Source organism: Phaethon aethereus (assembly GCF_964289735.1).
Source record: "Phaethon aethereus genome assembly, chromosome: 4".
Taxonomy (NCBI): Eukaryota; Metazoa; Chordata; class Aves; order Phaethontiformes; family Phaethontidae; genus Phaethon; species Phaethon aethereus.
In genome coordinates, this window is record NC_138578.1 from 72,295,041 (window position 1) to 72,309,821 (window position 14,781).

The 14,781-nt window shown below is 42.8% G+C and overlaps 1 protein-coding gene across 1 annotated transcript in view; it reads left to right on the forward strand.

Moving 5' to 3' along the window:
* Nucleotides 1-9,468: 9,468 nt before the first annotated feature.
* Nucleotides 9,469-14,781, forward strand: part of SORCS2 (sortilin related VPS10 domain containing receptor 2) — a gene marked incomplete at both ends in the record, with an annotated part of 569,250 nt that continues 563,937 nt past the window's right edge. Inside the window, one exon of the mRNA XM_081999338.1 lies at nt 9,469-9,813. Within this exon, the coding sequence (XP_081855464.1) occupies nt 9,469-9,813 (345 nt within the window). The remainder of the gene's footprint in view (nt 9,814-14,781) is intronic.

The window sequence follows — 14,781 nt, forward strand, 5'->3', positions numbered from 1 at the left end:
ACAGAAGATTTGTGTCCTGTGATGCAGTTCTATGGAGGCTAAAACTAAAAGAGCACTGCTGGAAAATTGCAGGAACAATGATTTATTCCTGGGTTGAAAGCTGAACAAGGGAAAACACATAAACACTGCACTATAAGGCACAAAGAGTGATTATTTTTGCCACATGAAACAGTTTTAAAATTCATGGGAAAAAGTAGTTTTTGACAGCATGGTGTAAGTGGTTTAAGTCTTATAAAAATAGCTATGGACAGTGTGTTTGTTTTTTCAGACTGCTATCTTTGTTTTACCATTCAGGTATTTTTAATGGCTTTTCTTGAATAAGACTTAGTGTAATTATGTTTATCGATGGATGAATTCAGATGATTATAGCAGACTAAAATTGCAGAATCTTTACAATAACAGAAACAAATCTGTGGCCTTACTGTATTTTTCTTGAGCAAGTTGTCTTGGGAGAAAAGATCTGATCATTCTATTTGATTGATTCCCGCCCCCCCCCGGTGTATGTATTTTAAGTATTTTGGTGGATAAAGGTACTACTTTTTGGGTGCTACACTCTGAATCATATATGAAATTAGAGTGAATTATGGAAATTTAGCAGTAGGTTTGCCACTTATACATATATAAAAGTCATTCTTTGTTTCTTTGTGAATTTTTACAGCTTAGGTAATGCAAATTCAGATTTTCATTGACCCCTAAGCAGATTTGTTTTGTTAGGTGTTTCTAACATCCATCTTTCCCAGATTTCTGGTTCCACCTTCTGCAGATTAAAAAAAAATCAAAAAAAGATCAAAGATAAAAAAAAAAATCCTGGTTAAGGTCCTTTTTTCTTAAAAATTATTTCCCAAGTATCATTTCAAAACCAGAATAAATCAGCTCAGGTCCTGTAATACAATAACCACTAAAAGCTTTTGCAAGTTTAGTCAGGCAGGAGAAGAAGATGGTGAGAAAATCATGCCAGGCCTTTCTCCCACAGCACTGCGAAAGAAAAACTAAAATGTTGAAAAATCATGAGAATGTCTTAAAGAATGTGACATTAAAATGAAATTCTTGACTCCACTTTCTTTGTCTTCCAATATCCTGAGTCTAGAGGATTAATTTATTCTGTGTTTTCGGTCTTTCTTTGAAAACATGAGGACTATCACGCTTCCTAAATGCCAACACCGAGAGTTTTATGCAGTCTCTTGATTCCAACAGCTGGAGCTCTAAGAAAAATACTGTGAATCTATAAGCTGCTGTATAAGCTTTATATATTGTTTCCTACAGATATACATTTGCTCTTATTTACCTCTCGCACAGTATTTATTGCCAGTTTCCGAGTGAATGATATAGCAGGCATATGGAAAAACATACAAGTTTCCCAGACTTCCCTGCTTTTTGATAATCCCAAAGAAAATTGAAACAGCCACTCATGCCAGATTTCTAATGGCAAATTCATTTTCTAAAGCATTTGGGTTCTTAGCTCCCATTGATCATCGAAGTTAGGAGCCAAAAGCATTGAAAATGCCTACCTGCATCTTTGCAGATTTAGGCTCTTTCAAGATTCCGGATCAAAGGGAACTTCAGGGTAGGCTGGAATTGTTTGGGACTGGAGAGAAAATATTGCATAGGAAAGAAAAAAAGATAGAGAAATGCTTTTCTTTTGGATATTTTTTCATCCTGTGTGTTTGTAAGAGGTACTGATAATGGAATTTATAGAGGGCTGTTCAAAACAGTTTGATATTTATGCACCAGTTTTGTTTTTTCAAGCTAGTTAGGTCATCCTATATTCATAGGACAATACTAAAAGGTATGTTTTCTTTGGGAAAAGGAGTATATTCTCTCAATATAAGTAACCCGAATTGGTGCATAAACCAAGACTTCAAGATGTTACAAAATATGGGGGTTTTTTTGTTGTTGTTTTACTAGTTCAAATGCAGAGTAAAAAGGATTTAAAAGAAAATAATGTTTAAATATAACAATAGACTTGATAAGGGAAGCCTTGGAAACTATGAAGTCCCTCGTATTTCTCCAGTTTGTGATTCCAGTGCCCTCCAGCCTTTTACTTACAGAAAACATCTGCCTTCAGCTGTTCCGTTTTTCAGGAACAATAGCTTGTAGGAGAGGAATTGGTGCCAGTAGTCTTTTATGTTTCTATTACTTTAATTTTTACTATTACCCATATGGCTTTTTTTGAAAATGGTCTTCTCGAAAATGTGTGATAGGCAGGTTCCCTGGCATCTGATAGTACACATTTTTCACGGTGCTACATTGCTTTCAGTAACTTGCTTTTTTGGGGAGAGGGGAGGAAGACTTAGCTTTATCCATTCATCTAGGCCATGCAAATCTGTATCGCAATCAAACAAGGAAAAAAAAAGACATGAAAAAGAATAGGCCAGCTCGGAAAAAAGTTTGACCTAAACAAAATTAATGTAGTATTCTGTTAACTATTTAAAGCATCTATTCCTGAAGGTTGTTACTTCAAGTAAATCTATTTTACAGATTGAAAACAGTGTGGTCTTCTGATGTTTTAGTTGAATATGTAATCTACAAAACACTCTCATTTTTGTTGGTCTGGCTTTGAACCAGCCACTGCTGTATCTGCAGACCTCAGCCATGAGACAAAATTTAGCAAACTCCCTGGAAAACTTACAGTAAAATCCTTCCCCAGCCCTTCAAATAGGCACGTGAGACCACACAGTAAGTACCCAGTCCCACACCGACTTAAGCTTGTATGCTTGCAGTAGAAAGGATTTTCTCTGTTGGACAAAACCTATTAACCATAAATTGGAGCCCACTCACATCTGCATTCTTTGCTAAGCTCCTTCCATGAAGAGTTTGAGAGGATTGAGGTAGCTGTAAAGATGTCATACTGACTTCCTACTAAAACTTTACCAGATGGGAGCATCTCCTATTGGAAAAATGGTACCTTCAGGGATCCTTTGCAAAAGACCAGAAGACTGATTTAGAACAGATTGATTTTAGTTGAGCTCAGTATTTGTTTATTTTTCTGATACCATTTTCTCAGAAATGCAGCCATATTAGCAAACATTAATAAAATGACTGGGAAGATTAGATCAGAATGTAAGTAAGTAGTTGGTAAGACATTAACAGTATTTTCAAAATAAAAGGAACTGGATACCTGTACCTATATGGAGCTGAATGTAAATCTGAGAATTACATCCTTCACACCACATTTTACTTACCTAAATACCCAAATCTTTCCCAGCTTTCCATATTTTCTAAAATAAGCTTCATGAAATTTTAGGACAGAAAAAACACGAGTGCAAAGCTATTCTGTGAAAAACAGATTCCCACAGTCTAGCTAGCCACATAAAAGAAAAAGCTCTTCTTGTTCTATTGTGAGCTCTTAAGGTGTAGACAATTAATACAACCCTCTCATGTTTTCAGAACTCTCCTCATTAATTGGTGAGAAATTATGAAGGCTGAAGACAGATAATCTTACCATAGCCACCACAACATTATGCTTCACCATATGTTTTCTGTTTCAGACTAAGCCACTTTTTCAGGCTCTGTGGCATAACAAATTTATACAGGTTAGTTTTATTTTGTTTTTCTGATTGATGGAAGATAAAACTTGAGGGGCTCAAGGCAGCTTGTGTTCATTGTCAGCCTGTTTTGTAAGTGACAGTAATTTTACACCTTCTTTTCTCTTTATTTTTATGAGCTAGAACTAGAGAAAATTATAGTGTATATTTACCTACTTACTAGTAAAAATCCTGCAAGGTGCTGAGCTGTTCAGTTACTTTCATTGAATTCGATGAGAGCTGAAGATGCTCAAAGGATGAGGTTTCTAGTCTAACATAGTGACTTCTTGTTTATGGGCTACTGGCCTATACAAAAGTGGGTGGTTGTGTCAGTTTTTTCTGCATACATGCTGTTTACTAGCTTGATACTGATAAAATTAGAAGCTCTTTAGCTTTCCCTCAAATCATTTACAGCTCTTCCAAATTTTTTCTCATAGGTGTACGTCAGTTAGTATACTCACGCCTGAAGGCAGGTCTCTGTAATAATTCAAGATAATACATTATACTGAAATCCACTATCTTTTATATTGTTCAAATTTGAGTAGGATAATTGAATGTGTTCTTTGTAGCTTAGTCAGTCCTTCATAGAACAAAGACAGTTACTCACTTTTTGACTTCAGAACTGCCCACAGAAGTAGAGGTTTGTTTTTCTAGTGACAAGTATTGCTTCCTATTAATTAGGCTTTCTGGGCTAGCTGTATGAGTGAATTAATGTGAACAAAACAATCTGACAGCTGCTTGATTTTTTATTCTAACAAATGGAACAACTATTGAGAAAAGTGTTAAGACACCTAGATTTGTTGACTATAGAAAGATTTATTTTTTGTAATTGTAGTAATACAAATAGAAATTATTTTGGATCGCGAGAGGCCTAGCTAAATAAAAACTCTGCTGTTTGGCATAAGGGATATCAGGGTATGGCATTATGTATAATAATTTGCATTTAACACAGAAGAAAGCATTTGTTTTTTTTTAATTGGATAACAAGGCAATAAAGCCTTGCCATTTATTAATTTGTTAGTTAGAATGTGGTCAGAGTAAGTAATAGGGCTATTTTGGAGTCAGGCATTTTGAGAAGACGTGTGAGATTAAGTTGTTTTCATGTATGAGCATTTTGTCGAAAACCCTGCAGGTCACTGTGCTCTTAATGATGTTGTCAACATAAACACAATGTAAATGGAAATTGTTTTGTATCCAGTGAATAGAATAAGGTATCCTAAATGCATCTTGATACATTAATTTAAATCAACCTTTAAAAGAGGTAAACAATCTATAAGGAGTATGCTTAAATGGATAATTCTTTTGTGATTATCTACCATGTTGTGCACCTGCGGTCATCTTGCGTTATCAACCCAAGATGACTGTGAGTTTGAAACATATAACAAACTGTTATCAATATTTTTATTTGCATAAGTACTTCTTACATCCAGTACTAAAGGGAACGTTAGCATTGCATCTTGGTTTCTGCTCAAGCAGAACTTGTGGCTTTCTGTAATAGTTTCAGTGTTTGATCAGAAATGAACCTGGTAAAAATAAAGTGGGTTAATTGAAGTCTTTTTACTCTTAATCTAATCTGACAGCCAATAAAAATGTGGGTAGGTTTTATTAGCATAGGACTAATAATTCTGCCATTAGCAGGAAGAAACTTGCCTTGGATTTACAATGCCCTAATTATTTTTCAAGCTTTTTCTATTTTTATTCTGGGACTAGAGGAGCTCAGAGGTGTCTGATACTAGGTTATCTGTCTGTGTGTATTTGGTGACACAGAGTTTATAGGAGACATAAAAGGCGACAGAAATTTAGGGAAGTCTCTTTGCTTTAGGAATCCTTAAACTCACTCTAAACTAGCTTTTTGGCAACCCTCAAGAAGTTCCAGTTAAACAAGCTTTGAAACTGGGAAAGCCCTTCGCCCCTCAGAGCTGGTCTCTCATATTGCTTAGCTTGCTTGGTCTTTCTAGACAAAATTATACTCACTGACCTGTAAATTAGCTTCCTTCCTTTATTAGCATACTTGATGTTAACAAATGTAGAAAAATCAGTAGCAATTCTGTTCTCTTCTGTTTGCGTTTCAGCTGGAATAGTCACAACAGAGTAAGAAGTAATTAAATATTCTGGTCATGCTTTGCACTAGAAGCATGTTATTTTGATTGTCCTTTGCATAACCAAACATTTCTGTGAAGCTGGATCAACTTTTGTTTTCTCTTTTTGTACAGTACCTACCTAACGCAATTGGACCCTGATCCATGATGAGGTCCCCTAACTTTGGACAAAGCAAATATATGGTTTTACCTCTCAGGTGACTTAGCTACAGGACTTTGAATGATAGTAATGGGAGTTATAAAAGGAGACTTCCTTTCCAGTTTTGCAAACCTCAGCCTTCTCATCCAATCTGCTTGATACTCATATTTTGAAACTATACTGTTGTTAATTGTACACAGTAGTGATATAATGCAATACAGGTATTGTTGCTACAATATCTCTAGTCTAGAGTTACCACATTTTATTATTGCAAATTACTGATATATTAAATATGCATTATTTATTAGATTGCAAGATTCAGCAAGTGTGTATTAATCTGGTTGATGTAAAACCAGCTTCAACAGCCATTGAAGAAGTGGCCAAGTAAAAGCCTTTTGCTAAGTGGCAGGAGTTCTCTTTATCTATCCTGAGAATGTCTATTGCAGAGACAAGAGATGGTGCAAATATTTTCATAGCATTGCCCACACATCTGTCTTGGTTATGATAATCTCTAAAGGAGGGAAAATAGAGAAGTTACGTTCAGTTCCATTTCATTCTTGACCTCTTAAGAGCCTGATGCGAAGGGATTCAATTAGTGACAAGCGCAGTGGTAGGTTGAGTGATTCATCCCCATGTACTCAAATCTCACAATTCATGCAGAGAAATAAGAATTACATCAATTTCTCTCTGCTTTGGCATCCTTCAGGTGAGATTTTTAATTGATTTGCCTAAGAATAAAAGGCCCATGCAATTATTCTTTGTCAGTGAGCAATCAGTTGGGCTGTGTCTGTCCATCCGCCTTGGTCAACATCTTCTGAACCTGTAAGTCAATTTCAACTAGATTGGCAAACAGGGGGAGGTCACAAAAATAAATGGCAAATTTTGTGATTGGGCAGACAAGGGAGGACTTTATTAGTGGATTTGTTGGGTTCCTGAGAAGATACATGGGAAAGATGTTCTGACAGAAGGAAGAGATTCAAGCAGGCCTTGCAGTTGACTGTAAGATGCAAGGATGAAGGAAAACAGGCTTCATTAGTTCTAGAAATACTGCTTGTTTTTGTTTTTCAGTCTCATTGTGGGAAATCTCAGTTACTGACAGATATAAGAACTTGACTCTTTGGAACATGGATGTAATCATCTCTTCTTTTATCTGCTGCTCACTGGGAGCCCTACCTGTTGAACACAGTGGTGAATGCAAAATGGATAAGCATGACAAAGTCCAACTGTATTCATCCAGATGAAGTATTAGGTTTTGTATGCCAGTTTTAACATGTAGGGACTCAGGCCTTTCCATCTATTCTGAGTATTTTTAGGTTATTCTACAAGTGTTGAGCAATCTTCACAATTTTGCAGGAGATAGGCTGTGACATCAGAATCAAAATTATTGAATTCCTAATAATGGATAAATCACCCCTTCATGTTGGTTGATATGATTGTGGTCAGTCAGTGTTCTCTTAACAATTCAGCACTGCATTTTTCCCCATGTTCCTTTTTGTGCAGAGGTGCAGAAGATGGAAGGTGATGTGCTCAACATACAAGTGTTTCCCCAGCAGGAATGATGTTCCACTTGGGTGTCTTCTGCGCGTGGCTGAACCACTGCCTAATTTCTGCACCCCTGAAGAACATGTCCAAAGAACAATCATTCAAACAAGCGCTTGACCACCACCTGTCACTGAGACCAGTTTGCAAGAGTCAAGAGGCTTTTGTCTGGAAAACTAACCTTCTGCGCACTGAAAACCAGGTGTTTTTCCCCTTACAAGCGTTGTGTTTCAGAGGGATAAGACACTAACTTACTGAGGAAACTAACTGCATACAAAGATCATTCTCGTCTCACACTTGTGTTTCACTTCCTTTCGACAGCTCTCTATAGCTTCTCCTAGGCCTTCTGGGCTTTCAGTATTGTCTTCAGAAATCAATATTTGGGAAAAAAAAAAATCGACTTGTTTTTTACACAAGATGTAAAGTGCTTCAGGAATGAATTTAATGTACAGCCCCTTCAAAAGTCCCAGGGGCAGCTTCTGGTGACCTGGGCCAGGTCGTGCTGTCTGCCAGAGTTCCTCCTGCTGGTAGGGTTTTGGGGTAGAATCTTCAAAACTGGCAGCTGGGGATTCCCAGAGGAGGGGCGATTTCTTCTGTTAATTCAGACACTCTGCTGGAAGAAGGAGGGGGAAGGCTGTGCAGAGGCCATTTTGAGGCTGTGGGATTGTGCCTGGAACTCTGAAAGAGGACATTACTGGGAACTGCAGAAAAAGCACTTGGGATTATTTTTAAAAATTATTTTTAGTCTTTATTGCTTTTGAAATGTGAGAGTCATCCTGAATTTGAAGCTGCCTTATAGTTTGAGCCACTACAGTAATAACAGGGCAGGTTCCCATAGGTCTCCTAGCAGTGAAGGTGTACAGCTAATACGTAATCATATAGCTTGCCGCAAGTCATTTTTACATGAATTTGGGATGACCAAGTTACTTTACATCATTATGGTAGTCATCCCTGGCCTGTCAACAGTATAGTTGAACACCTGGATACTATTTTTTCTATTCATCTTCCTAGAAAAGGCTTTGTTATCCTTATTTTCTAGTCCAGTAAGGTAAAGGCAGATTACAACTAAAGCTGGTTTACTAACTTCCCTCACCTTGGTCCTACCCTGCCCAGATCTCCCCTATAAGGTGCTATCTAACGTGTCAGCCCATAGCTGGAGTCACTGCTTCCCTCGGTGTTTTCCCAAACGTGTCTTCTGACATTTAGGCCCGAGCGTGAAGTTAGGTTCAGCGTCAGAGCTGGCCCTGGACCACGCAGCAGGTTGGACCAGGAACCCTCCCTGCCGACCTCAATTACCCCGTGATGCTAACCTGCTCCCTCTGACGGCATCAAACTGCCTCACAAGCGCTGATGGATTCGCAGTTACACGGCAAGCTGCAGCGGAGCTGGAAGAGCCTCCAGGCTGTCATGCCTGAATCTTCTTCCACCCCTTCTCCTGTCCGCTTCGCGTTAACCCCACGCTGCGCAGAGCCTGTCCTTGCCCCTCCCGGCCCTGACCGCGCTGCCGTACGCGTTCCCTGCTGCTTGCACGAGTGGGCAGTGCCGGATCAGCCGTCGGCTCTGGACAAGGCGCGGCGCCCAGCCCGGTGCCTCCTAGGCACTGAGGGACAGAAGAAACGACGGGCTCCTGCTCCCACGGAAGCACTTCTCGCCTTAATCATGAGAATCGTATTTTTGCACCTGCTTCGTTTCTTCCTCGGCTTCCAGCTGCTGACAATTCCTTCACCGCCGCCGCCTGGGACGCACGGCCGGGCGTGCCGGCCGAGGCAGGGCTGGCCTGCTCGCCCCCGCCCCGAGGGGCTGCCTGAGCTCTGCCCCAGCGCTCTCAGGCGGCGTCTTCCTGGAGCGCAGCGTGAACCTTCTGAAGGCCGGGGGCGGGCCTGTCCCGCCGCGGCTCACCTGCGCCGCGGGCTGCTGTGCCCGTCGCCCCGCGCGTGTCCGTGTGCGCTGAAGCCCACTCACGGCTCTCCCCCCGCCCCCCCGCCGCCCGGCGTTTCGGCGCGGGCCAGCAGATGGCGGCGCCGCCCTGGCTGGGCGCGCAGCCCCGCGCGCGCCGCTGCCGCGCGAGCCCCGCTCCGGTTACAACCCTCCCCCGCCCCCGCCCTCCGCGGCGGAGTCTCCCTCCCCGCCGCCTCCCCGCCTGTCACTACCACGCCGGAGAGCCACCATGGCGCACGGCGGGCCACGCGTGTCCGCCGCTGCCGCCCCGCGCGGGGCCGCCCGCCTGCCGCTGCTACTGCTGCTGCTGCCGCCGTTGCTGCTGGGCGCCGCCGCCGCGCCGCGCTGCGCGGAGCCCGGCGGCCGCCCGCGCCCCGGCGCCCTGACCCGCGGGGCGCGCAGCCCGCCGGAACCGCGGCGAGGTGGCGGGGCGGCGGCGGGGAGCAGCCGTTCCAGGAGAGCATCCCCGGCGGCGGGCCGGGAGCAGGTCTCCCTCATCAGCACCTCCTTCGTGCTCAAAGGGGACGCGTCTCACAACCAGGCGATGGTGCACTGGACGGGCGAGAACAGCAGCGTGAGTGCGAGGGGCGGCGGGGGGGGGGGCCTGCCCTTACTCCTGCCCTTACTCCTGCCCTGACATAGGGGCTTTCCTCCCCCGCGACGGGCGGGGCGCAGCTTGCCCTTGCCGCCCGCGCCCCGCCGGGCTCGCTGGGGCCGGAGCGCGCCGCTCCCGCCGCCCGGGCAGGGGCGTGGGGGTCCCCGCTCAGCGCCCCGGCGGCCGGCGCGGTGCCGCCGGGAAGCGAAGCGCCGCCGGTGTCGGGCCGGCCCCGCGCACCCGCCGCCACTTCCCCAGAAGTTTGGAAAGTTTGCGAGCGCGCATCTTGCAGAGGGACCGGGTGCGCGCTGTACGCAGCGCTGCGAGGAGGAGGAGGGGGAGGAAGCCTTGGCCCCGGAGCGGCGAGGCTGTGCCCGTGCGCGATCGGCGTGCCCCCGGGGTCTCGGGGTAAAGGAGAGGGGGCAAGAGCTGCGGTGCGGAGATCATCTCCGCCGGCCCCGCGTAAAGTCCCAGATGAAATCGTCGAAGCTTAATCGATCCACCTCGATTCCGTCATCCCCGTGTACTCTTCCCCGCGCCGCGCTCTGAGGAGAAATCCCAACCAAAACAAAAATCAAACAAACTGCAGCCCCGGTCTTGAGGTGGATGTGAGTGGCTGAGCGGGGCGGCCCCGCGCGGAATCCGCCACGGCGCGGGAGGGTGGGCTTCTCCGCATGGCCCGGGGCGTGCGGGGGGGATTCCCGCAAAGGTCCGGGAATAGCAGCAGCTCTCCGAAGGTTTTTACAGCCTCATCGATGGGTAAAAATTGCGCGGTGGGACCAGCGAGTTACTGCATTGGAGCATCGCTGTCCGCAACTTTTCGCGGTGAAAGCGGCGTGCCTTGCCTTTAGTTTTTAATATCTGTTTTAAACAGCGACTCGCACGGGGAGCACCTATAATCTATTTTTAAGTGATTTTCAATATCAGCTAGTCTTCTTTTCGTTTTATGTCGTGTGTATTTGTAAGGGTGGTTTCAGGGATTTGCTGCTTCTAATTTATCCTTCACTGAAACACTATATCATAACAGTGGGCGTCATAGGTAAATATTACATGGCACCTTGCACTGTCTGTGTAACTTCATAGACAGGAAAATATCGTTATGAAGGCTCAAGATCAACTTTCTCCTGGAGGATTTTAGTGTTTCTGGAAAACTCTTGAGTGTTTTTACTACAGTTCAGCTAAGCTCCGACTCTGCTTGAACTTTGTGAATTTAGCATAAAGTTTACTTAAACTTGGCTCAGGTCAGAGAGCTTGTGTTGTGCTTCTCATAAGGGTGTGAATTACCATCCTTTCTCTAGGATCTCGAGTCCTTGTTTTTGCGTATTTTGCTAGGGAGTCCCCCAGGCCGTGGAGCTGCGGCAGCTCCGGGGGTGAGGGTGCAGCGGTTCCCTGGAGCACGCCGAGCACTTGCGTTTATGCCTTTGTATAATCAGGTGTCAGAGGTGGAGTCAGCATCATAAAGCTTGACACTTTCAAAGGCAGTTTTTGATTTGCTCAGGAAGGAAGCATAAGATGATGGCCATTTTCAGTGAAAAGAAAATGTTGCAAACCAGCAGCATCAGCTGTTGTGGTTCTGTCCTTCCTCCATTTCTCTCCTCTTAGACTGCTGCCGTTTTTTGCGGACAGTGCTTGCCGGCTGTTAGGACTGCTTCCTTGAAGAATTCAGTATTAAAAAGTTGGCATAAGTTCATTTTTTGACATAAAAGGCAAATAATGGCTTTCATGCAAAGCGCTCAGCACTCTAAACTGAATATAGTAGAACCTTGCATATCCACATTTATGACTAGTGGTCTCTCCTTGCCTCTCTGCAAAGATTTAATAACAGATGCTGTGGTGAGGGCTTGTATTGCTAATGTTATTATTTTTTCGCAGTATGCTACAGTTCACTTACTAGAATACTACCAAGTAGTCTCTTCAAAAGCAAAGATAAATGGCAACTGTCACCATAAATGAAAGTGGTTACAGTCTTTGCTGCAACTTCTCAGTTCTTTTTTGTTTGCTTAGTTACTATCTACTAATTCAATATTGCAGGATGATAGTCTCATCATGAATGCCTGCAGACATCCTCTACAGTATTTATACATTCAATACAAAATACTTCTGCAGAGTTACTTGTCTGCCGTCAGATGATTACAGTCAAGCAAGACTGGATTTGAACGAGTGATCTGGTAATGAAAGACTCTTTGCTGCCTTCACCCAAATGAGAGCAGCCAGTCCTTTTGCACTGGATGTTTTACAGTATGACTGTAAGCCTTTTTTTGCACCTTCTTTTCTTGTTAGCTTTGTTTCATTGCGTGCTTCCACTAGCAGAGCTGATTTAAAAAAAGGCTTCCAGAGAAAAATGATTTGTAAAGACAGTCTGTAGTATTTTTTTTTTTTTTTTTTAGAAGTGGAAGAAATACATTAAGCCCAATGGAAGCAGGATGGGCTTAAAGGGTTTGGAGAGAATTTTGCTGCCTGTGTGTGTGTGAGATTAAAACAGCTGAAAATAAGTATCTGATCCAAAACATACTTAAGGTAGACTTGAATGTTTGTTTGTTTGTTTATGTATGTATGTTTGTATGTGTTTATTCATTTCACCCTGGGTTAAGTGTTTGGAGGTAGGAACACCAAGATCCAGTGCTTCTCAAACCTCGCATTTTGCCCTGCATTCTTAAAGCTATGGAAAATCTTGCCTTGCCTCAGAAGCACAGGCTTGAGCCAGGAAGCGCTGTTCCATCCCAAGTGTACTGCTGTCAAGGGGAGGACTGTCATTCATAGCGGTGGGGTTTGGGATCAGGCCCTGCGAACCTCAGGAGGTGCTAAGCAATCCTAAAGTGTCACCACACACGTTTGGCACCTCATTGGAGGTGCTCACCACTTTGTAAACCAACGAGCTAAACTAGTTCCTTTACCCTTTACAGCTGCATCGCTCAAAATGTGACAGTGATGAGCTCCAGATGACCACACATCCTCTTAAACACCTCACCTAGTAAAATAAATGAAGAAGAAACATGTAGTAGGATTATTCCTTTGAGCTCTGTGATGGAGAGGCAAATAACCATAAAAGCAGAGGGGGCAACTGCTTCTCTGAGGGATGTCCACCTGCATGAATAGTTCATTGAAGGTGCCACCATGGAGTACTCTTGTGTGTGGATCAAGGGCAAACAAATTTGAAAGGGGCAGAGGTTAGGTTGATGTGCACATGAAGCTTTTAAAAAAATTATTTACATCTTGTACATCCTCACATGCCGCAGTAATAGGAGCATGTGATTTTTGGTTGCATGAGATGTCTTGAAAGAAACCAAGGAGGCTATAAATTAAATTGGTCCTCTCTCTTCCCCCTTCTTTTCTATACTGTAGAAGTCTGACATGTACTTTATTATCCTCCCGTAATCCCGTTAGTTTTGTGGATTAGGGAAATGGTGTATTTGATGGCACAGCAGAGTATATGGTTGCACTGATTGTAAGGTGAGTTTGAATAACTGGGGAGGTCACTGTACACTTCCTCGCTTTGTCAAGAGAGAGCTGTGCACGGAGGTAGGTAAAGTGCTTCCTGTTTTGTGCCCTCATTACTTTTATTTTGTATTCAAATAATTAATTATTTATAAATGCCATGAACAGTAAGGCTGTGCCCTACCTATCTTGACAGTGGGATGCATAGCTAAAACCATCATGAGCGATGCAAGTCTTACAAAGCTAGTCTTTGTAACATCAAGAGTGTATGTGGTCAGTGAATTCCTACAATTACTCTTTCTGCTCTCTGTCCCCTATGCCCACAGAAATCTGTTGTGCAGTATTACTTTCAAACAACGGCTCGTGCAAGCAGAACTAATTTCCTTTCCAGTCTTAAAATATCATAAACTGAAGACATGACAGGTGGGTGGCGCAGCACACCATTTGCTCTGGGAAGGGCTAGTGATTGACATTTGTGTAACTGATAAATAACGTAGAGTTGTGCATCAGAATATGTGCAGCTAGCATGCTTACAGAATAGCCTCTTACTGTGTTAAGCTGAATATGTATGTTCCCTGATTTACTAAAAATACACCATGCTTTCTGATTTGGGGAAAAACAGTCAGTTGATGACAGCTTTTAAAAACCCTACTTTTCCTTAGAAGAGACATTATAGTCATCCCAGGAGCTTTTTTTGTGCTAGGTAAACAACTTTCTTTGCAAAACTATATTCTCTTTGACCCTCCTGGAGGATTCCCACTGTGCATTGATACTAGCTGATTTAAAAAAAAAAAAAATATCAAAGCCAAAACAGAAATACGGGAAGAATGAGACTCGTATTTACAATTGATTTTGATTCATGGGATGTTCTTCATGCTGTGTGCAGACTGCTAAAGTGTTGTGAACAGGGCTTCGTCCAACTCGTTTGGCACCATGAAAACTGCAGACTTCAGTATTTCTGTTTTTTGTTTGTTGCCAAAATATTAAGTCCATGCAGGAACTTATTCATCCAGTAAGTTCATGTCATGATCCCTCATAAACATGTAGCTCTTTGTTATGGGAAATAAACATAAATATGCTCACATTTTTTTTCCAGACTTAATATTTAGCAGCAGCTTATCAGAAAGGAAGGTTTATCACCCATCTACAGAAATTGCTACACACAAAAACTTCAGCCGATCCAGACTTTTCTTTATTTGATATACAGATACTTTGTTTAATTTAAAAAATATTACTCTTTGCAATGCAGTTTCACCATACGTGATTTGTAGAGCCCAGTGATCCCTAAATGTATTCTTCTGGCAGATATTTTATTTAATTGGTTTTCTGTTTTGTTCAGTTTGCAATAAATTGTGCTGAGGGGATCTATAAAAAGCATTGACTTCAATATTACTGTAGCAGTATCGGTAACGGTAAATGTAATTATCTATCCAAACTGGGCACAAGTCCATTTGTGGTAAGGTTTTGATGCTGTTTCTCAAGAGTCACCAGGCTAGTTTTTATGAAACGAAA